This window comes from Moschus berezovskii, chromosome 1 (genome assembly GCF_049115385.1).
Source record: "Moschus berezovskii isolate FMDL1 chromosome 1, NW_MosBer_1.0, whole genome shotgun sequence".
Lineage (NCBI taxonomy): Eukaryota > Metazoa > Chordata > Mammalia > Artiodactyla > Moschidae > Moschus > Moschus berezovskii.
The window spans coordinates 9,954,081-9,976,798 of NC_142460.1; the positions used below are offsets into that span (position 1 = coordinate 9,954,081).

A 22,718-nucleotide genomic window follows, 5' to 3' on the forward strand; every position below is an offset into this window, starting at 1 on the left:
GTATATATTCAGTGTATGTGTATATATATATAATGTGTAAACACATATGTAATGTGTGTATATATGTAATGTACGTGTATTGTATATAATGTTTCTATATAGGTAATGTGTGTGTACATATATAATGTGTGTGTATATATTCAGTGTATGTATATATATAATGTGTAAACACATATGTAATGTGTGTATATATGTAATGTACGTGTATTGTATATAATGTTTCTATATAGGTAATGTGTGTGTACGTATATAATGTGTGTGTATATATTCAGTGTATGTATATATATAATGTGTAAACACATATGTAATGTACATGTATTATATGTAAAATGCTTATATATAGGTAATGTGGTATATATAATGTGCATATACATATGTAATGTGTGTGTATATGTAGTGTGTGTGTATTATATATAATGCTTATATATAGGTAATGTGTGTGTGTATATAATGTGTATATACATATGTAATGTGTGTGTATATGTAGTATATGTGTATTATATATGTAATGTGTGTGTATAATTTGTATATACATATGTAATGTGTGTGTATGTATGCAGTGTATGTGTGTTATACATATGTAATGTGTGTGTATATGTAGTATATGTGTATTATATATGTAATGTGTGTGTGTATAATTTGTATATACATATGTAATGTGTGTGTATGTATGCAGTGTATTGTGTTATACATATGTAATGTGTGTGTATATAAAATGTGTATATGCATATGTAATGTGTGTGTATATATGCAGTGTATGTGTGTTATACATATGTAATGTGTGTGTATATAAAATGTGTATACACACATTACATATCTACCACATCCTTCTTATCTGCTCATCTGTCTGTGGACACTTATGTTGCCTCCATGTCTTCGCTATTGTATATAGTAGCACCGTGGTTTTAATGGTGTTATTTTGTGCTCTGACCTTTGGATGTGTTTATAAGCAGTTTATCACCGACTCTATGGACATGAGTTTGAGTGAACTCTGGGGGTTGGTGATGGACAGGGAGGCCTGGCATGCTGTGATTCATGGGGTCGCGGAGAGTCGGACACGACTGAGAGACTGAACTGAACTGAACTGATAGCCAATTTATTCTAGTCTATGTCCTCTAAACAAGCTATAAGTAAGAATTTTTAAAAATTTAATTAAAATCTAGAACTTGAATTGTACCACTAAAATTAAAAATAATTCTCCCAATGATGACATGATACTCCTCAAAATTAGCAACTGGATATGTTTCCTTATTTGTAAATGCAGACAATGTCCTTGCCCGACAGCACAGCCTGCATTGTTAAAAGTTAGCATTTGGGGGTGGGGGGCAGCTTTCAGCACGGTGGAGGAGTAAGACGGAGCAGTCACCTTCCTCCCCACAAAATCAGAAATACATATGCCCGTGGAACAATTCCTACAGAACACCTTGTGAACAATGGCACGCTACCCCAGACTTCCAAAAGGCAAGCCAGTCTCCTCAGAGTGACGTAGGGCAAAAGATAAAGAAAAGGGACAGGGAGGGGCCAGGAAGCAGGAACTGTCTCCGCCCTCACAGGCGGGGGTGGGCAGGGGAGCTTCAGAACCTTAGAGGGGAACTCATCAGCAACAGATGCTCAGAAGGCAAAACAGAGGATGCACTGCAGAGATCACTGCTGACCGGCACTTCCCAGGAGAGAAGCGGTTTGCACACCCACTGAGGTGAATGGGGGCTGGGTGCTGAGGTCAAGCCCAGGGAGAGGACCAGGGTTGAATGCTGTGAAGATACTCTGAAGGGCCTGCTACAACAGAGCTGAGGGAGTCCCAGGAAAAGCCTGGAACTCCCAGAGAGATCTCTAACTCCCCATACTTTCAGATCTCAGGGACTCACCTTTGTGAATGCCCAGGGTGTGAGAGGCCACAGCTGTGAACTGTGCAGCCACAGGAGTAGATACGCCCAGCTGCTGCCAGAGCCAGCAAGAGCATCAGAGGCAAACTAGACGTGACTGCAGTTTGTGATCCAGAGAGGGGAATGCAAGCCAACTGGCCGCTGCCAAAGTCAGGGCAAGTGCCTGAAGCAGGAGACAAAACATCGCCACTGCGGTCCCAACCCCAGAGATATCAGCTGTCACCAAGCCATGACCAGGCACAGTTACTGCCCACACCTTTCTAGGAGCCTATGCAACTTGCCTCTGTCAAGGGACACGTGACTCAGGGCCGACTCCCTTGGGAGAGCACATGACCAGCCTCAGACTGAAGCAACTTCCCACAGGCCTTGGCTGCAGAAGGCACTCCCCAAACACCCCAGTTATGGCTTTCATACCCCTCTCTCTCCCTGGCCTTACTGAGCAAGTGAGCCCTAAGAAGCTGCTACTTTCGCCCGCTCTGGCCTAGGAGGGGAACAGACGCTGGAGGGTGGCCTACAAGCAGAGGCAGGCACAAAACCAAAGAGAAGCACCAGCGGCTGTGTGAGCAAAGAAAGGGGATTCGTTCACGGAGCCACAGATGCATAGGATTCAATCCCTGCAATTAGCCTGAGACTGTGAACTTTGGGGGCAATTGTGGGGTTTGGGAGCAAGGACAAACTGGAGTAAGGCCAGGTCTGAGTCTGAGCTGACCACACAGCAGGTCTAGAGACCTGCCTAGAAAACTGGAGGACTTCCTGATTAGGCAGACTGGCTGGAGCTCACCGTGTGGAGAGGACAGTGGAAGACTCAGCGGGACATTTTTCTTACTACCACTTTCTCCATACATATTTACTTTTTCAACTTTAACAGCCCACTTACACCAATGGACAGATCATCCAGACAGATAATTAGTAAGGAAACACAAACTTTGAAGGATACATTGAACCAGATGGACCTAATTAATGTCTATAGGACATTTCGTCCAAAAACAGTAGATTTCACTTATTTCTCAAGTTCACATGGAACTTTCTCCAGGATAGATTGCGTCTTGGGTCAAAAATTAAGCTGTGGTAAAATTTTTTAAAAAACTGATTTTGTAACAAGCATCTTTTCTGACCACAGTGCTATAAGATTAGATATCAACTATAGCAAAAAAGAAAACCCACAAATATATGGAGAATAAATAACCAAGAGTTATTTATTCTGAATAACCAAGAGTTTGGTAAAGAAATCAAAGAGGGAATAAAAAAAAAAAACCTAGAAATAAATGACATTGAAAACATGTCACCTCAAAACCTATGGGATGCAGTAAAAGCAGTGCTAAGAGGGAAGTTTACAGCGACACAAACCTACCTCAAGAAAGAGGAGAAACATCAAATAAATAACTTAACCTTTCATCTAAAGCAATTAGAAACAGAAGAACATAAAAACCCCAAAGTTAGTAGAAGAAAATAAATCATAAAGATCCAAGCAGAAATGAAAAAGAAATGAGGAGACAATAGCAAAAATCAATAAAACCAAAGCTTGTTCTTTGAGAAGATTAAAGTTGACAAACCATTTGCCAAACTGGAAAAAAGAGCCAACCCAATAAAATTAGAAATGAAAAAGAAGAAATTACAACAGACAACACAGAAATACAATGTATCATAAGAGGTTACTACAAGCAACTATGTGCCAATAAAATGCACAACCTTGACTAAATGGACAAATTTTTAGAAAATTAAAACTTTTTAAGACTGAACCAGAAAGAAACAGAAAATATTAACAGACCAATCACAAGAACAGAAATCAAAACTTTAGTAAAAAATTTCCAAAAAGCAAAAACCTTGGGCCAGATGGCTTCACAGGCAAATTCTATGAAAAGTTTAGAGAAGAGCTAATACCTATCTTGCTCAACTCTTCCAGAAAACTGCAGAGGAAGGAAAATTCCCAAACTCATTCTACTAATCCACCATCATCCTGATACCAAAACAAGACAAACCACAAAAAAAATCACTTACTAGTACCACTGATGAATACAGATGCCAAAATTCTCAACAAAATTCTAGGAAACAGGGTCCAAGAATATGTTAAAAAGATGATACATCATGACCAAGTGGGTTCTATCCCAAGGATGCAAGAATTCTTCAATATACACAAGTCAAACAATGTGATATACTATATTAACAAACTGAAAGATAAAAATCACATGATCATCTCAATAGATGCAGAGAAAGCTTTCAACAAAATTCAACACTCATTTACAATTAAAAAGAAAAAAACTCTCCAGAAAGTAGGCATAGAAGGAACATACCTCAACAAAATAAAAGCCATATATTACAAATCCAAAGCAAACATTATTCTCAATGGTGAAAAACTGAAAGCATTTTTCCTGAGATCAGGAACAAGACAAGGGTGCCCACTCTCACCACTATTATTCAAAGTTTTGGAAGTCCTAGCCACAGTAATCAGAGAATAAAAAGAAGTGAGGAATCCAGATTGGAAAAGAAGAAGTAAAATTCTTACTGTTTGCAGATATTGTACATAGAAAAACGCTGAAAATGTCACCAGAAAATTACTAGAGCTAATCAAGAATATAGTAAAATTGCAGGATATAAAATTAATACATGAAATTCCTAGCTTTCCTATACACTAACAATGAAAAATCAGAAAGAGAAATTAAGGAAACAATCCCATTCACCACTGCAACAAAAATAAAATGCCTAGGAATAAACCTACCTAAAGAGACAAAAGACCTGTATACAGAAAACTATAAGACACTGATGAAAGATATCAAAGATAACACAAACAGATGTAGAGATATACCAGGTTTTTTGATTGGAAGAATAAATATTTTGAAAACGACTATATTACCCCAAGCAATCTACAGATTCAATGTAATCTTTATCAAACTACCAATGACATTTTTCACCAGAACTAGAACAAAAAAGTTCACAATTTATATGGAAACACAAAAGATCTGAATAGTCAAAAGAATCTTCAGAAAGAAAAACTGAGCTGGAGAAATCAACCTTCCTGACTTCAGACTATGCTGCAAAGCCACAGTCATCAAGAAAGTATGGTACTGGCAGAAAAACAGAAATACAGACCAGTGGAACAAGATAGAAAGCCCAGAGATAAACCTACACATCCATGGACAACCTGTCTTTGACAAAGGAGGCAAGAATATACAATGGAGAAAAGACAAACTCTTCAATGAACAATGCTAGGAAAATTGTACAGCTATATGTAAAAGAATGAAACTAGAACATTTTTAACACCATACAAAAAAAGAAACTCAAAATGGATTAAAGACTTTAATATAAGACCAGAAACTATAAAGATCTTAGAGGAAAACATTGGCAGTACATTCTTCAACATAAATTACACCAATATCCTCTTTGACTCATCTCCTAGAGTAAAGGAAATAAAAACAAAAATAAACAATGTAAGCTAATAAAAGGTCAAAGCTTTAAAAGTTCAAAGCAAAGGAGACTATAAAGATTGAAAGACAACCCTCAGAACAGTGGAAAATAATTGCAGATGAAACACCTGACAAAGGATTAATCTCCAAAATATATAAGCAGCTCATCCAGTTCAATATCAGAAAAACGGCCTAGTCAAAAAACAGGCAGACTTAAACAGACATTTCTCCAAAGAACATACACATGGCTAATAAATCCATGAAAAATGCTCAATAGCGCTCATTATTACAGAAATGCAAATCAAACTAAAATGAGCTATCAGTTCACCCCAGCCAGGATGGCCATTATCAAAAAATCTACAGACAAACGCTGGAGAAGATGTGGAGACAAGGGAACCCTCCTATGCTCTTAGTGGGAATGTAAACTTGATATAACCTTAATGGAGAACAGTATGGAAATTTCTTTAAAAACCAGGACTAAATTCACCATATGATACAGCAGTATCACTACTGGGCTTATACCCTGAGGAAGCCAAAATTCTAAGACACATGTGCTCCTATGTTCACTGCAGCACTATTTACAATAGCCAGGACATGGGATGTCCATAATGAATAGATTATCAAAAGATGTGGTACATATATACAACGGAATATTCCTCAGCCATGAAAAGAGTGAATTTGAGTCAGTTCTATGGAGGTGGATGAACGCAGAGTGTATGCAGAGTGAACTGAGTCAAAAAGAGAAAAACGAGTCCCGCACATTGACACACAGATATGGAATCTAGAAAAGTGGTGCTGGTGAACTCGGTGGAGAGTGACTTGTGGACACAGAGAGGGAAGGAACGGGTAGGGCGACCGGAGACAGCCGCACTGACATACATCCACCACCCTGTGTGACAGAGACAGTGGTCAGCTGCTGTAGGACACAAGGAGCCCCGCCTGGCGCTCCGTGACGACCGAGTGGGCTGGCAGGACGGGAGAGAGGCTCGAGGAGAGGACAGGGGCATAATCACGGCTGATTCAAGTTGTTACACGGCAGGAACCAACACAACGGTGGAAAGCGATTTTCCTCCAATTAAAAAAACTTGAAAGAGTTAGCGTTTTTGTGGAAATGGGTTTGAAATCTGGCTCTGCTGCTTATAATTTGTGCTTGTGGTTCTTTGCATTAGTGTCCTCATCTGTAAAATATAACAGTCATTACAATAACAATAGATTTTGGGGGTAAGGATGAAATGAAGTCATGTATTAATTTATAGAGTTTAGCACCGTGCCTGGTATGTAGTTGCACAGAGTAAATAAGCAGAGGGAGGCCTGGCGTGCTGTGATTCATGGGGTCGCAGAGAGTCGGACACGACTGAGCGACTGAACTGAACTGAACTTCTTACTGTTATTAGTTACTATTATTCCTAATGCGTTGTTCCATCAAGTGAGACAGTGTATGCAATGCTGAAATCAACATTGGTCCCCAAAGCATTCCACCAGCACATTTTTGAACTGCATACTTTCTGACTTGGATTAGGCATTTATTTTTTGTACACACAGAGTATGCTCTATCAGATTATAGAGTCCTTTTAAGACAGGGTCTCTGTCTGAATCTTTTTTTTTTTAATCTCTCTAACACTAGCACAGGGTTTAACTCAGAACAGGAGCCAAACACATATTTGCTGCATTGATATTCATAGGAAAATTCACTTAAATGCTTGGCAGAATCCTTTCCTATAGTAAGCCCTGGCTTCCCTGGTGGCTCAGAGATGAAAGAATCTGCCTGCAATGCAGAAGACACTGGTTTGATCTCTGGTTTGGGAAGGTACCCTGAAGGAGGGAATAGCTTACCCGGTCCAGTATTCTTGCCTGGAGAATTCCATGGACTGTGGAGCCTGGAAGGCTACAGTCTATGGGGTCGCAAAAAGCTGGACACGACTGAGCGACCAACACACCAATCGTAAGGGCTACCACTGCTTCCTCCATCGCCACCACTGCTGCTGCTGCTGCTGCTGCTAAGTCACTTCAGTCGTGTCCGACTCTGTGTGACCCCATAGACGGAAGCCCACCAGGCTCCTCCGTCCCTGGGATTCTCCAGGCAAGAACACTGGAGTGGGTTGCCATTTCCTTCCCCAATGTGTGAAAGTGAAAAGTGAAAGTGAAGTCGCTCAGTCGTGTCCGACCCTTAGCGACCCCACGGACTGCAGCCTACCAGCCTCCTCCATCCATGGGATTTTCTAGGCAAGAGTACTGGAGTGGCTTGCCATTGCCTTCTCCGTCGCCACCACTAACATCAGCCAATTATTTCTTCAGCTATCCACGTTTTACTCCATTATCAAAGGGTCCCGATGAAAAAAGCGTTGCTAACACTGTAGAACCTTGCTTTGGTAATTCAACAAATGATCGCATGAGGCCTGCAGAAGCAACCTGTGAAGTCAAATCACCCACGTATCTTGCACTCGCAGTTCCCATTAGCTCTGCCATACTCAGAATCTTCAAGGAAGTCACCCAAACTATAATAACTGTACAATAAACTCCTGAACAAAAGTGAGTGCCACAACCTGTCTACAGTTTAATATGAACAGAAGACTCAGCTTATCTCCCAAAGAGCATCCAGATGGTTGAGATTTCCTCAAGCATTCACGAGACATGTCACTACAGTTCAGACATAACCCCAATTCTACCACTGACCTCTTTCACACATGTACTAATATGAAAGTAGGATGTTCAGCGAGGGGACTGTTTTAAAGGGTGACTCAGAAGCCAATTTGAACTGTGGTGTTGGAGAAGACTCTTGAGAGTCCCTTGGACTGCAAGGAGATCCAACCAGTCCATTCTAAAGGAGATCAATCCTGGGTGTTCATTGGAAGGACTGATGCTGAGGCTGAAACTCCAATACTTTGGCCACCTCATGTGACGAGTTGACTCACTGGGAAAGATTCTGATGCTGGGAGGGATTGGGGGTGGGAGGAGACGGTGACGACAGAGAATGAGATGGCTGGATGGCATCACCAACTCGATGGACATGAGTTTGAGTGAACCCCGGGAGTTGGTGATGGACAGGGAGGCCTGGCGTGCTGTGATTCATGGGGTAGCAAAGAGTCGGACACGACTGAGCGACTGAACTGAACTGAACTGAACAGAAGCCAATTCTGCTGCATTTAATTCCAGTACAGATTTTAGTGTGGCAGAAGACATATGTATTCAAATTCAACACATAACAGCAAAAACTGGAAGCAAGCTAAGTGTTCAAGAGGTAAACAGTTAAGTACATTCCTTTACTGAGCTAAACATTAAGAGAGCACAGAAAAAGCAGTTTGCAGCTTGCAGCTATATGTAAAATGTATAACATATGTGAAAAGCAGGATATGTAACTGAATAAAACTATGTAAACATGTGTGTGTGTGTGTGCATGCTCAGTTGCTCAGTTATATCCAGCTCTGTGCGACCCCATAGACGGCAGCCCACCAGGCTCCCCCGTCCCTGGGATTCTCCAGGCAAAAACACTGGAGTGGGTTGCCATTTCCTTCTCCAATGCATGAAAGGGAAAAGTGAAAGTGAAGTCGCTCAGTCGTGTCCAACTCTTAGCGACCCCATGGACTGCAGCCCACCAGGCTCTTCCATCCATGGGATTTACCAGGCAAGAGTACTGGAGTGGGGTGTCATTGCCTTCTCCGATAATCTCTACATACTCGGATCTTAAAAATGTTTTTAGATAGATGTTAGATAAATAGATGGGTGGATGAATGTTGAGTGTTCTTGGATGAGTAAAATAAAAATATAACGCAGTTCACCTGGATCCCTTTGGCAATAGGCATTCTTCTGTTCTGTGATACTATCAGTAGTTACTCAGTTGATTTTAGCTGAGAGCACAGAGCCACCCTGGCACACTACAGTGGTCGCATGCACAGTGGTGCTTAAACTTCAGCCTGGATGAGAATCACCTGTGTTGCTTGTTAAGCATCAAAGGGCTGAGCCCCACCCACCAGTTTCTGCTTCAGCAGATCCAGGACGAGTGCAGTTCTAGGTTCCCAGGTGGTGCTCATGCAGGTGGTTTACAGATGTACTTCGAGAAAGACATTGGATCTCAAAAATGAGTACCTACAGAAATCATCTGGGGTGGTTTTAAAGCTTGTAGCTTTTTCCTAGCCACACACCCCCTAAATATGAAGCAGTAGTACAGAGAAGGGCTTAGGAATCTGGGCTTAGGAAGGGTTTCCAGGTAATTCTGATACAAATTGTCTTTGAGCTGCTGTAAAAGGCAATGCCAAAGAACGCTCAAACTGCACACAACTGCACTCATCTCACACGCTAGTAAAGTCATGCTCAAAATTCTCCAAGCCAGGCTTCAGCAATAGGTGAACTTCCAGATGTTAGAGCTGGTTTTAGAAAAGGCAGAGGAACCAGAGATCAAATTGCCAACATCCACTGGATTATGGAAAAAGCAAGAGAGTTCCAGAAAAACATATATTTCTGCTTTATTGACTATGCCAAAGCCTTTGATGGTGTGGATCACAATAAACTGTGGAAAATTCTGAAAGAGATGGGAATACCAGACTACCTGACCTGCCTCTTGAGAAACCTGTATGCAGGTCAAGAAGCAACAGTTAGAACTGGACACGGAACAACAGACTGGTTCCAAATAGGAAAAGGAATACGTCAAGACTGTATATTGTCACCCTGCTTATTTAACTTATATGCAGAGTACATCATGAGAAACGCTGGGCTGGAGGAAGCACAAGCTGGAATCAAGATTGCTGGGAGAAATGTCAATAACCTCACATACGCTGATGACACTACCCTTATGGCAGAAAGGGAAGAAAAACTAAAGAGCCTCTTGATGAAAGTGAAAGAGGAGAGTGAAAAAGTTGGCTTGAAGCTCAACATTCAGAAGAAAAGATCATGGCATCTGGTCCCATCACTTCATGGGAAATAGATGGGGAAACGGTGGAAACCGTGGCTGACTTTAGTTTTCTGGGCTCCAAAATCACTGCAGATGGTGACTGCAGCCATGAAATTAAAAGACGTTTACTCCTTGGAAGGAAAGTTATGACCAACCTAGATAGCATATTAAAAAGCAGAGACATTACTTTGCCAATAAAGGCCCATCTAATCCAGGCTATGGTTTTTCCCGTGGTCATGTATGGATGTGAGAGTTGGACTGTAAAGAAAGCTGAGCACTGAAGAATTGATGCTTTTGAAGTGTGGTGTTGGAGAAGACTCTTGAGAGTCCGTTGGACTGCAAGGAGATCCAACCAGTCCATCCTCAAGGAGATCAGTCCTGACTATCCATTGGAAGTACTGATGCTGAAGCTGAAGCTCCAATACTTTGGCCACCTGATGCAAAGAGCTGAGTCATTTGAAAAGACCCTGATGCTAGGAAAGATTGAGGGCAAGAGGAGAAGGCGACAACAGAGAATGAGATGGTTGGATGGCATCACCAACTCAATGGACATGGGTTTGGGTGGACTCCGGGAGTTGGTGATGGACAGGGAGGCCTGGAAAGCAGAGTAGCGAGGAAGCAACAGAGGGAGAGGATTAGGCAAAGAGATAGTGGTTGTGTTTCTTATGAAAAAGAGGGATACACAACTCATTGCCAGCTACAGTACTCTGGGAACTCTCAAAGTTCTTAAATGGTTAAGATTCCTGACTTCTGCAGGACTCTCAGTTCAAGGGCACAAAAATTAGCTATTGACCACATGGATCAGATTACATACGAGTAATATGCATAGGGGATGGACGCTATCAACCTTTTGTTTGTGCAATACATCTGGAATGCGTCGAAGCTCAACTCTTGGTGACTAAACAGAATGTCTGAACTACAATTTATTCTCCTTGCGGATGGCACCTTGTACAGAAAGTTCTTAGCAGCTTTTAACAACCAGCTAACAATGATTTTAAAGAGAAAAAAACAGAAAGATAAGAATAGTACAAAGTCCCTAGACAACACTGATGATCTGAGACTCAGATTTATCATAAAGGAAAAAAAAAAATATATATATATATATATGTTATCCATAGGTCTGAGACTCTATTTCCAGAAAATTACAACTTGATATAATCCTTTATGGAACTCTCAACATACTTCAGCCCACTACAAGAGAAATTGTGTGAGGCGGGGATAAGAGAAAATTGACAGTTTTCATTATAGAGCCATGCAACAATTATTTCTTCAGCCAAATTAGACCTTAAACTGGTACTTTCATGAGTATCTCCATCCCCAGACATCTGAAAAACCAAGTGAAAAGTCTTTCTATTATTACTGAACAATGTTCATTAAAGATGGCTGCAAAGATGAGTCTCTTTCCACCCCCCCTTAAGTATCCAATTATTTCTGCCTTTCTTGAAAAGGTTCACACTTTTGAATTATCAGACTTTAAGGTGCTTACCTCTAATCATACTATCACAAATGACCATTTAGTATTTCAGCACTGCCAAGAGACCTTCTCTTTTTCTGTTTTTAAAATGAGCATGATAAATTCCTGTGCCTTGAGAACTGTTTTAATTCCCATGTCATTAAAATGAATACCCCAAATTAACTGCATTCATTAAGAAAAATGATTTTTTATTCTCTTCTTTAAGCTATGTCTACATAATGATAATATCTGTTTTAAATAAGCAACACACATACTTGAATACCTTAATGCCAAGGGACTATGTCCATACAGTTTTACTCCAATACCTTTTTTAAAAAAGCCTTATTTTTCAACTAGTGATTGATTGATTTTAATTCTGAATTCTAGCTTCTATAAAGGAAATTTTAGTGATTTTTAAAGGTAGAATTCAAACATATATACTTCAGAATAGGGAGAAATATGGGGACACAACAGTTGAGCCCAAAGAAAAGAACATTTATTTATCCAAGGGAGTTACTAAGAATTAGTATGACTCATTCTTGTGAACAACTGGCATGCGACTGGCCCCCTTTTCTTTCAAACTTCCATATGCTACTAATACACATGACACTTATGATATAAAGCTTTAAATGTTTGCACTTTGGCCAAAGGAGCATTTGGAAGAATACAGAGCATAGACGGAATAGCTGAACAGTCTGTTTAGAGTGTCACCCTTTAAAATGAAAATAAAGCCAAAATTCTATGTATCTGACTTGTATGAAGCTATTAAACTCTGACAAAAAGCATTTCTGCTTTGCCACTAAAATGTATAAAGCAGACAGTGGGGTACTTAATTTATTTCCAGTGGGGGGGAGAAACCTTACACCTTCTTATACAATCACAAATTCTGGGGCACTGGCCAGGCCAACTTTTAAAAGTTATTTTAATTCCTCCTTTGCTATGTTATTTCTCTATATTGCCTCCTTCTACATCACACTAACCTAAATTGTGGCTTCTAGAGAAATCTTAAGTTTGGTGAGAATATCAGGGATGTTTCTTAGGGCTTACCAGTGATTTCCAGAGTGCTACCTGTGACCATTTAAATCTTCAAATCAAATAAAAACAGCAGTTGTAGCCACCACCTTGAACTTGAAAAAAGTTGCTTTTTATACCAGGCTTGTTTATTTGATTCTCTATTAGTGTTAAAAAGATGAAGATCAAGTTATTCAGTATAACTTTTCATTTCCTTACCAGATGTGAGACTTGCAATTGCTTCAGAATCCCAATCTTTTTCATACTTAGTCATTAATTTCTGTGGCATAAGCATCTGGCTTGGAATGTAAACCAAATGGTCGCTTCCGTTGTCCTCCAACAAAAAAGATGAATCTCTCCGGGCACTCAATTTCTGGCCAATGATGTTCTCTCCTGAAGAAATCTCATAAGGTGCAGGAGTAAATCTAGAAGATAGAAAGGTAGGTTTAGGTGAACTAAAACTTCATGAAAAGTTTAAACTTCAGGGAAGTTTTAGTTTTATTTGTATTGGGGGAATACAAACAAAACATCCCGATGATTTAATATGGTTACTTAATTGTTTCTTAGAAAGATAGCTGGGTGTTAAAAATCTAAACTTATTTCAATCAAATAATCCATTAAGATTCATTATACTACAGGGGAATTCTACTAAGCATGTAGAGAAGAACTAATACCTATCCTTCTTAATCTCTTCGAAAATATTCAAGAAGACAGAACACTCCCAAATTCATTCTACAAGGCCACCAATATCCTGAAACCAAAACCAAAGACACCCCCCCAAAAAAGAGAAAATTATATGCCAATATCTTAGATGAGTATAGGATGCGAAACTTCTCAACAAAACGTTAGCAAACTGAATCCAATAGTATATAAAAGAATCAAACCACATGTCAAGTCAGATTTATTCCAGGGACACAAGAATGGTTGAAAGTACACAAATCAATCAGTGTGATATACCACATTAACAGAAGGAAAGACATAAAATCACATGATCATCTCAATATATGCAGAAAAAGCATTTAACGAATTCAACCTCCATTCATGATCAAAGTGGGTATAGAATGAACATATCTTAACATAATAAAGACCAAAAGGAGATCAGTCCTGGGTGTTCGTTGGGAGGATTGATGCTAAAGCTGAAACTCCAATACTTTGGCCACTTCTTGGGAAGAGATGACTCATTGAAAAAGACTCTGATGCTGGGAGGGATTGGGGGCAGGAGGAGAAGGGGACAACAGAGAATGAGATGGCTGGATGGCATCACCGACTTGATGGACATGAGTTTGAGTGAACTCCGGGAATTGGTAATGGACAGGGAGGCCTGGTGTGCTGTGATTCATGGGGTCACAAAGAGTCGGACACGACTGAGCGACTGAACTGAACTGAACTGAACTGATGACAAATCTGCAGCTAACATCATATGCAATGGAGAAAAGCAGAAAGGTTTTCCTCTAACTTTAGGAACAAGACAAGGATATTCACTCTCACTACCTCTGTTTAATGTAATTTTGAAAGTTCTAGCCACAGCAATCAGATAAGGAAAAGAAATAAAAGGCATCCAAATTGGAACAGAAGAAACAAAACTGTCCATATTTGCAGATGGAATGAGACTTTATGCAGAATATCCTAAAGGCTCTACCCCAAAAGTATCAGAACCAATAAATGCATTAAGCAAAGTCACAGGACACAAGATTAATATACAGAAATTTATTGCTTTTCTATATACTAATAATGAACTCTCAGAAAGAGAAAGCAAAAATCAATCCCATTTAAAACTGTATCAAAAAGAATAAAATACCAAGGAGGGAAAAGACCTATACTCTGAAAACAATAAAACATTGATACAGAAAATTTTAAATGATACAAAGAAATAAAAGATATCATTTGCCCTTGGGTTGGAAGAATTACTATTGTTAAAATGGCCATGCTACCCAAAACAATCTACAGATTTAATGCAATTTCTATCAAAATACCCATGAAAATTTTTCACAGAACTAAAACAAATAATCCTAAAATTCAAATGAAACCACAAAAGACCCTGACTTGCCAAAACAAGGTTGAAAAAAAAAAAAGCTGGAGATTCCATTCTCCCAGACTTCAGACTATACTACAAATCTACAATAATCAAAATAGCAAGGTGCTGGTACAAAAACAGATCCATAGATCAAAGAAACAGAATAGGGAGCCCAGAAATAAGCCCACACACTTATGGCCAATTAATCTACCTATGACAAAAAAAAAGCAAGAATGTACAATGGAGAAAATACAATCTCTTCAATTAGTGGTGCGAGAAAATGGACAGCTGTATGTAAAACAATGAAATTAGAACATTTCTTTACACTATATACAAAAATAAACTCAAAATAGATTAAAGACCTAAATGTTAAGATCAGAAACCACAAAACTCCCACAAGAGAACATAGGCATGAATTATAGCAATATGTTTTGGAACTGTCTTCTCAGGTAAAAGAAATAAAAGCAAAAATAAAGAAACAGGATTAAATTAAACTTAAAAACTTTTGCTCAAGAAAGGAAGCCATTGACAAAACTAAAAGACAACACAGTGGGCAGGAGAAAATATTTGCAAATGATATTTCTTATGAGGGGTTAATATTCAAAAGAGATAGATAGTTCATACAACCGAATGCCAAAAAAAAAAAAAAAAAAAAACGCAATTAAAAAAAGAGAGAAGGCCTAAACAGATATTTCTCCAAGGAAGACATACAGATGGCCAGCAGGCACGTGAAAAGATGCTCAACATTGCTATTCATCAGAAACATACAAACCACAATGAGATATATCCTCACACCTGTCAGAATAGCAAACATCCAAATAGCAAATGTTTGAGAGAATACAGAAAAAGGGAACCCTTGTACACTGAGTGGGGATATAAACTGGTACAGCCATTTGGCAGAGCAGTATGGAGGTTCCTTAAAAAAACAAAAAGAGAGCTTCCATATGATCCAGCAATTCTTCTCCTGGGCATATATAAGAAGAAAACAAAACCACTAAAAAGTACTAATCTGAAAAGATATATGCTCCCAATGTTCATAGCAGTATTATTTACAACAGCCAAGACATGGAAGCCCCCAAGTGCCCATCAACAGATGATTGGTTTATGAAGATGTGGTATATATATACGATGGAATACTAATCATAAAAGGAATGGAATATTGCCACTTGAGGGTACGTGAATATACCTAGAGAATATTAATACTTAAAGTAAGAAAGTGAAGAGGAACTAGAAAGCCTCCTGATGAAAGTGAAAGAGGAAAGTGAAAAAATTGGCTTGAAGCTAAACATTCAGAAAACTAAGATCATGGCATCTGGTCCCATCACTTCATGGGAAATAGATGGAGAAACAGTGGAAACAGTGTCAGACTTTATTTTTTTGGGCTCCAAAATCACTGCGGATGCTGATTGCAGCCATGAAATTAAAAGACGCTTATTCCTTGGAAGGAAAGCTATGACCAACCTAGATAGCATATTAAAAAGCAGAGACATTACTTTGCCAACCAAGGTCCGTCTAGTCAAGGCTATGGTTTTTCCCGTGGTCATGTATGGATGTGAGAGTTGGTCTGTGAAGAAAGCTGATTGTCGAAGAATCGATGCTTTTGAACTGTGGTGCTGGAGAAGACTCTTGAGAGTCCCTTGGACTGCAAGGAGATCCAACCAGTCCATTCTAAAGGAGATCAATCCTGGGTGTTCATTGGAAGGACTGATGCTAAAGCTGAAACTCCAATACTTTGGCCACCTCATGCAAAGTGTTGACTCACTGGAAAAGACTGTGATGCTGAGAAGGATTGGGGGCAGGAGGAGAAGGGGACGACAGAGAATGAGATGGCTGGATGGCATCACCGACTCGATGGACATGAGTTTGAGTGAATTCCGGGAGTTGGTGATGGACAGGGAGGCCTGGCATGCTGTGATTCATGGGGTCGCAAAGAGTCAGACACGACTGAGCGACTGAACTGAACTGAAGTAAGTCTGAGAGAAAAACACAAATACTATATGGCATTGTTTATGTGTGGAATATAAAAAATAGTACAAATTAAGGTATATAGCAAAATTGAAACAGATTCACAGACACAGAGAAAAAACTAGTGATTAGCAGAGGGGAGAAGGTGGGGGGGAGGGGCAGGTTAGTGGTATGGGATTAAGAGATATGAAACTATAATGTATAAAATAGATAAGCAACAAGAATATTTTGTATAGCATAGGGACTTATAGCTATTATCTTATAATAACTTTGAATACAGTCTGTAAAAGTACTGAATCACTGTGCTGTACCCCTGAAACTAGTATAATATTGTAAATCAACTATGCTTCATTTCTTAAAAAGCATATACTGATACATTTTTGTAAATTCCCAGTTATCCTCCCTTTTTCCCCCATTTGCTTAGAACCTATGAAATATTTAATACGTTGAAATAAATCAAATAAATCAAATGAAATAAATCAAAGGCAATGCCAAAGAATGTTCAAACTAATTCATAGCCGCACTCATCTCACATGCTAGCAAAGTAATGCTTAAAATTCTCCAAGCGAGGCTTCAACAGTACGCGAACCAAGAACTTCCAGATGTTCAAGCTAGATTTATAAAAGGCTTGTAATTTATCCCACCTCATTGATCTTTACCCTTTGGTAAGCACAAGTTTATTTTCTAAGTCTCTGAGTCTGTTTCTGTTTTGTAAATAAGTTTGTTTCTATCACTTTTTTAGATTCCACATATAACCAATATCATATGATATTTGTTTTTCTTTGTCTGGCTTACTTCACTCGGTATGATAACCTCTAGATCCATCAATGTTGCTGCAAATGGTATTGTTTCATTTTTTATGGCTGAGCAATAGTCCAGTGTATGTGTGTATGTGTGTGTGTGTACCATATCTTCTTTAAGCATTCATCTGTCAATGGACATTTAGATTACTTCCACGTCTTGGCTATAAATGCTTTCTGACTTTTGAAAATGAAGGCGCTCAGTCATGCCCAACTCTTCGCGACCCCATGGACTGCAGCCTACCAGGCTTCTCCGTCCATGGGATTTTCCAGGCAAGAGTACTGGAGTGGGGTGCCATTGCCTTCAGGAATTCTATTTTCACAAAACAGAATCATCCAATACATTAATGGCTTATTGAATTTCCTTGGGTTTGATGTACAAATTTGTTTTTGCTTGCTGGTTGCTTAGGAAGTACACACATACGGTATTCAGCTAGTTTATTTTTGTACATGCCTAAATGACATTATGTTAGAATATAGTTCTTAAGAATGGATTTTCCTTTAAATAAGATTATTGTCTCTTCCACATTAGGAAACACTGCTTCATAGGGCATCAGTGCCATACTGTCCTTCAGGAGGTGTGAGCTGATGGATGCTCCTTGTTAAACTACTGACATGACAGGAACACTTTAATCTTGCCATTTTGCTCCTGGATATATGGGAAAGACTACATCTATTCTGAGAAACTCTGTACTTAATTGCCATGTGATCAGCCAGGGCTGTTATGAGCCTAACTCTGGGCTTTCACAGGCTACAGTCAGGGATCCAAGGTCTGTGAAATAGAGAAGCACAGAGGAACCAAACAGGCTATTCTCATTCTAGCTGAGGTTCAAGATCCACTCAGATTAATTATTTGTATATTCATTCATAAATAAAAATTTAAAGAAAATTGTTTACATGCGCAGGCTTCCCTGATGGCTTAGTAGTAAAAAAAAAAAAAAAAAGTCCACCTGCCAATGCAGACGTGGATCCAATCCCTGGGTCCGAAGGATTCTCTGGAGAAGGAAATGGCAACACACTCCAGTATTCTTGCCTGGAGAATCCCATAGACAGAGGAGCCTAACGGGCTACAGTCCACGGGATCACGAAGAGTCAGACATGACTTAGCAACTAAAACCAAATGTTTACATATGCAATGATATCATGGGGTCTTTCATACCATGTTTTTGGAATGAAACAATGAACCACACGGAACCCCAGGCTTTAGGGAGACAAGACAATGGGATAAATTGTAATAAATGCCTCAGCAGAGGTGTAAAACGGAATTAAGAAAGGAAGAACTCTGGATTTTGGCTGCAAGTAAAGCTGGGCTTTGAACAGGAAATGGCTTCAATCAGGGCCTTGAGGGATGGTAGGGCTTCACTGGGAGGAGCAAGGTCTCAGGGAGTGTGACCAAAGGTCCAGAAGAGTGGAACAGCGGTTCACACAAGGCAGACGAGGGTCCAGTGTGGTCGGAACTCTGTGTTCATGATGGGGAGAGACGGGAAGTACGGTTGAGATAGGTTGAGGCTGAATTCTGGGTTCTATTCTGGGGTAAAATTTCAATATGGAAATTTCTGAGGAAACCATGAATTTTAAAGCAAAACTGCAATAAGCTAATGAGGATGTTATAAAATCCGTCAACCCAGAAAGCATGCTTGATGTGTAACTTCTGCTGAAGATTGTGGAACATGTGAAGAGCCTTTCATCAGGAACCTCACCGGCTTCCTCCACCTAATACCTGCCATCAGCCAGTTACACACTGCTCAGTCAATCAACGGTCACTGATACATATCAGAGCTTTCCAACTCACAGGAGACCGATGCTTTGATTTTCCTCATCTTCTGAATCAATGAGTTTGCAGATGTTCTCAAGCACTGGTGGTGGGTACTGATTGAATCCTCCTATTGAGACAGGAAAGTGATAGTTAAATTTTAAACTATAAACTGTATGTGCTAAGGGGAAGAGAACTGTGGTAGGAATCTTCTTACAACAATAAATGTCACTAAAATATTTCAGCACAATTTGGCTGGGGTGAAAACAGAAAATAGTAGCAACTGAAAATAGCATTCAGAATTTGATTATAGAATATTTTTCAGCCAAAGAATTACCAGGGATCTCCTCAAATTGTTCATTTTAAGAGTTCATTGTGAGGCGGAGACATTTGATTTCCATATGTTCAGACTGACATGATCTAAGGCAATTTTTATTCTAATTCTATAATACTTTCTTCACTCAGACTTATGCTAATAGCTGAAATATAGAAGACATAATATTTTATTACATAATGTTATGTCTGTATTTCTGTGCCAATTAACACTGATTTCCTAGGAGTAAAATAGTCACAGGAAAGATTTTAGCTTACTGCCCTAAATAATATATCCTTACCTCTTCCTATTGTTGTTCTATAAACTGTGGGATACTAAAAGTATATAATTTCCCTCCTTATTCAGTAAAATCTGTTTCAGTAAAAGGAGATCTTTGACCATTGAAGGATCAAAGACGCCATGAAAACATCTGCGAATGCTTATGGTTTTATAATAATCATATTTCTATGGTTCTAAGATGAGCAATATTTCTGTTCCTTTGAAATGAAACCGTCTTCTAATTAATTGAGGTTGACAGTCATTGTTGATGAGGAAGGAATCGTGATGCCATTGTCATCGCTTGTGCGTGTGGGAACAGTAAACGTGCCAGCTCCAAAACTTGTTGAATTGTAGGAAAAAACTCTCAGCAGTAAAAGAGACTTTTAACCTCTACAAATCAAGTAGATATGGGAAGGCGGTGAATACCACACCTTTAACAACACGGCTCAGATGGCAGTCACGGACAAGCCAGCTCGAATAACTGTGGAGCCTAACTTAATAGACCAGCAAGACCAGTTTGGGTTGTTTTGTGGAGTCTTTTTAAAGTGCTGCTCCATGATGATCATCAGGACGGGGGACAAGTTGGGAGATTAGAATTGACATACACATACTATTATATATAGAATAGATAACTAACAGGGATCTACTGTATAGCACAGGGAACTCTGTAATGACCTGTATGGAAAAGAATCTAAAAACAAGTGTAAATGTATGTGTACATGTATTTACATATATGTATATGTATAACATTCACTTTGCTATATGCATGAAACTAGCACAACATCCTCCAATAAAATAAAAAAAACTCGATGGCATAAAGAACAATATCACATGGGAAAATACGGCTATTGGTGACTCTTAAGAAAGAACTCACAAGATCAAATTCTGAATAAGAACTTTTCAGAATGCTTTAACCAAGTCTATTTCATGTACGTGTGCATGCATGCTCAGTTGTGTCTGACTCTTTGTGACTCCATGGTCCGTAGCCTACCACGTTCCTCTGTCCATGAGACTTTCCTGGCAAGAATAGTGGAGTGGGTTGCCATACCCTCCTCCAGGGGATCTTCCCAACCCAGGGATGGAACCTGCATCTCTTATGTCTGCCACATTGGTAGGCGGGTTCTTTACCACTAGCACTACCTGTATATTCCCTTTTTGTATATACATAAGAGTGACATATCATAGTCTGTCTAAAATAACTCTTTCAATGCCTATAAAATAAAAAACTCTAACAGGAAAGTCAGTATCAACATTTACTTGGAAGTAATTGAGAGTTCCTCGTACTGCAAGGAGATCCAACCAGTCCATTCTAAAGAAGATCAATTCTGGGTGTTCATTGGAAGGACTGATGCTAAAGCTGAAACTCCAATACTCTGGCCACCTCATGCGACGAGTTGACTCACTGGAAAAGAGTCTGATGCTAGGAGGGATTGGGGGTAGGAGGAGACAGGGACGGCAGAAAATGAGATGGCTGGATGGTATCACCGACTCGATGGACATGAGTTTGAGTGAACTCCGGGAGTTGGTGATGGACAGGGAGGCCTGGCATGCTGTGGTTCATGGGGTCGCAAAGAGTTGGACACGACTAAGCGACTGAACTGAACTGAACTGAAGAGTGACATATCATAGTCTGTCTAAAATAACTCTTTCAATGACTATAAAATAAAAAATTCTAACAGGAAAGTCAGTATCAACATTTACTTGGAAGTAATTTTTTTTCTTTTTTCATAATATAATGGTGCATTACAATGGAAGGATTTAAAGAAATAACATGATATTCTCAAAGGGACAATTATTGGATTCTTCAATCAAATATGAATTGCAGGAAAAAGGAGAAGCTCCTTCTTCTATGAAGAGGGAACTCCCAAGATGTTGTCACCATGGTAGTGTTAGAGATTCCTTGAGTACTAGGGTGACTCTGGAATCCTAAGGTGGTGGAATTGGTTCCAGCAGAAGCTAGCTCTACGCCTGTCAGATTCCCAGAAAGAAGCGGTTCAGCTCTGATTTCATGGGATCTTCTAGAGCAGGGTTTCTCAACCTCCATACCATTGACATTTTGGGCTGGATTGTTCCTTATTGTGGGAGACGCATCCCATGCATTGTCGGATGTTTAGCAGCCTCCTTGGTCTGTACTCAGGTGGTGCTAGGAGTAAAGAACCAGTCTGGCAATGCAGGAGACATAAGAGAAGCAAGTTCAATCCCTGGGCTGGAAAGATCCCCTGGAGGAGGGCAGGGCAACCCATCCAGCACGCTCGCCTGGAGAATCCCATGGACAGAAGAGCCTGGCGAGCTACAGTCCATAGCGTCGCAGAGAGTTGGACACGACTGAAGTGACTTAGGATGGATGCATTGGTCTCTACCCACTAAGCACCAGCAGTATCCTCTCCCTTAGCTGTGACAAATGAAAATGTCTCCAGGTATTTCCAAATGCTATCTGGGGGGCAAAATCATCCCCGGCTGAGAACTATCTACCAGAGCATTTCTTGAACCACTTGTGGTGGAGGACACGTATTTTTATTTCCAGCCCTTTGCAGACTGATCCTTTGGTTTATCTTTTATTCAGTGAGTCAACGTATACTTTCTTACACTTGTATAATATGGCCACGTCAAACTGCTCTAAAAGTTTCTAGATGCTTACTATCAATTTGTGTGTTTCTCTCTTTACTCTTCAGTTTATTGGTCCAATGGGTGACACTTGGTAGCACACTGGCCTAGAACTTTGCTACTCTAAGTGTGATCTATGGACCAGAAACACTGACATTGCTGAGGAGCCTGTTAGAAATGTAGAATCTCAGGTTCCACCCTACACATACTGAATCAGAACCTGCATTTGAACAAGATTCCTGTGTGATTTGTATGCTTAGACTTTTGGTGGGCAGCACTTTCACACAGGTCTCCAGGTATGCCAAGATTGGAAATAAACCAGGTGTAGCAGGGAAAACTTTTATTTAAATGTTCAAC

The 22,718-nt window shown here is 39.7% G+C and overlaps 1 protein-coding gene across 1 annotated transcript in view; it reads right to left on the bottom strand.

The window, feature by feature from the left end:
- COL6A5 (collagen type VI alpha 5 chain) overlaps positions 1–22,718 on the bottom strand; it is a 161,995-nt gene that overhangs the window by 36,968 nt on the left and 102,309 nt on the right. Inside the window, exons 36-37 of the mRNA XM_055416595.2 lie at positions 19,205–19,295; positions 12,853–13,058 (exon numbers count right to left, since the gene is read on the bottom strand). Coding sequence (XP_055272570.2) covers positions 12,853–13,058; positions 19,205–19,295 — 297 coding nt within the window. The remainder of the gene's footprint in view (positions 1–12,852; positions 13,059–19,204; positions 19,296–22,718) is intronic.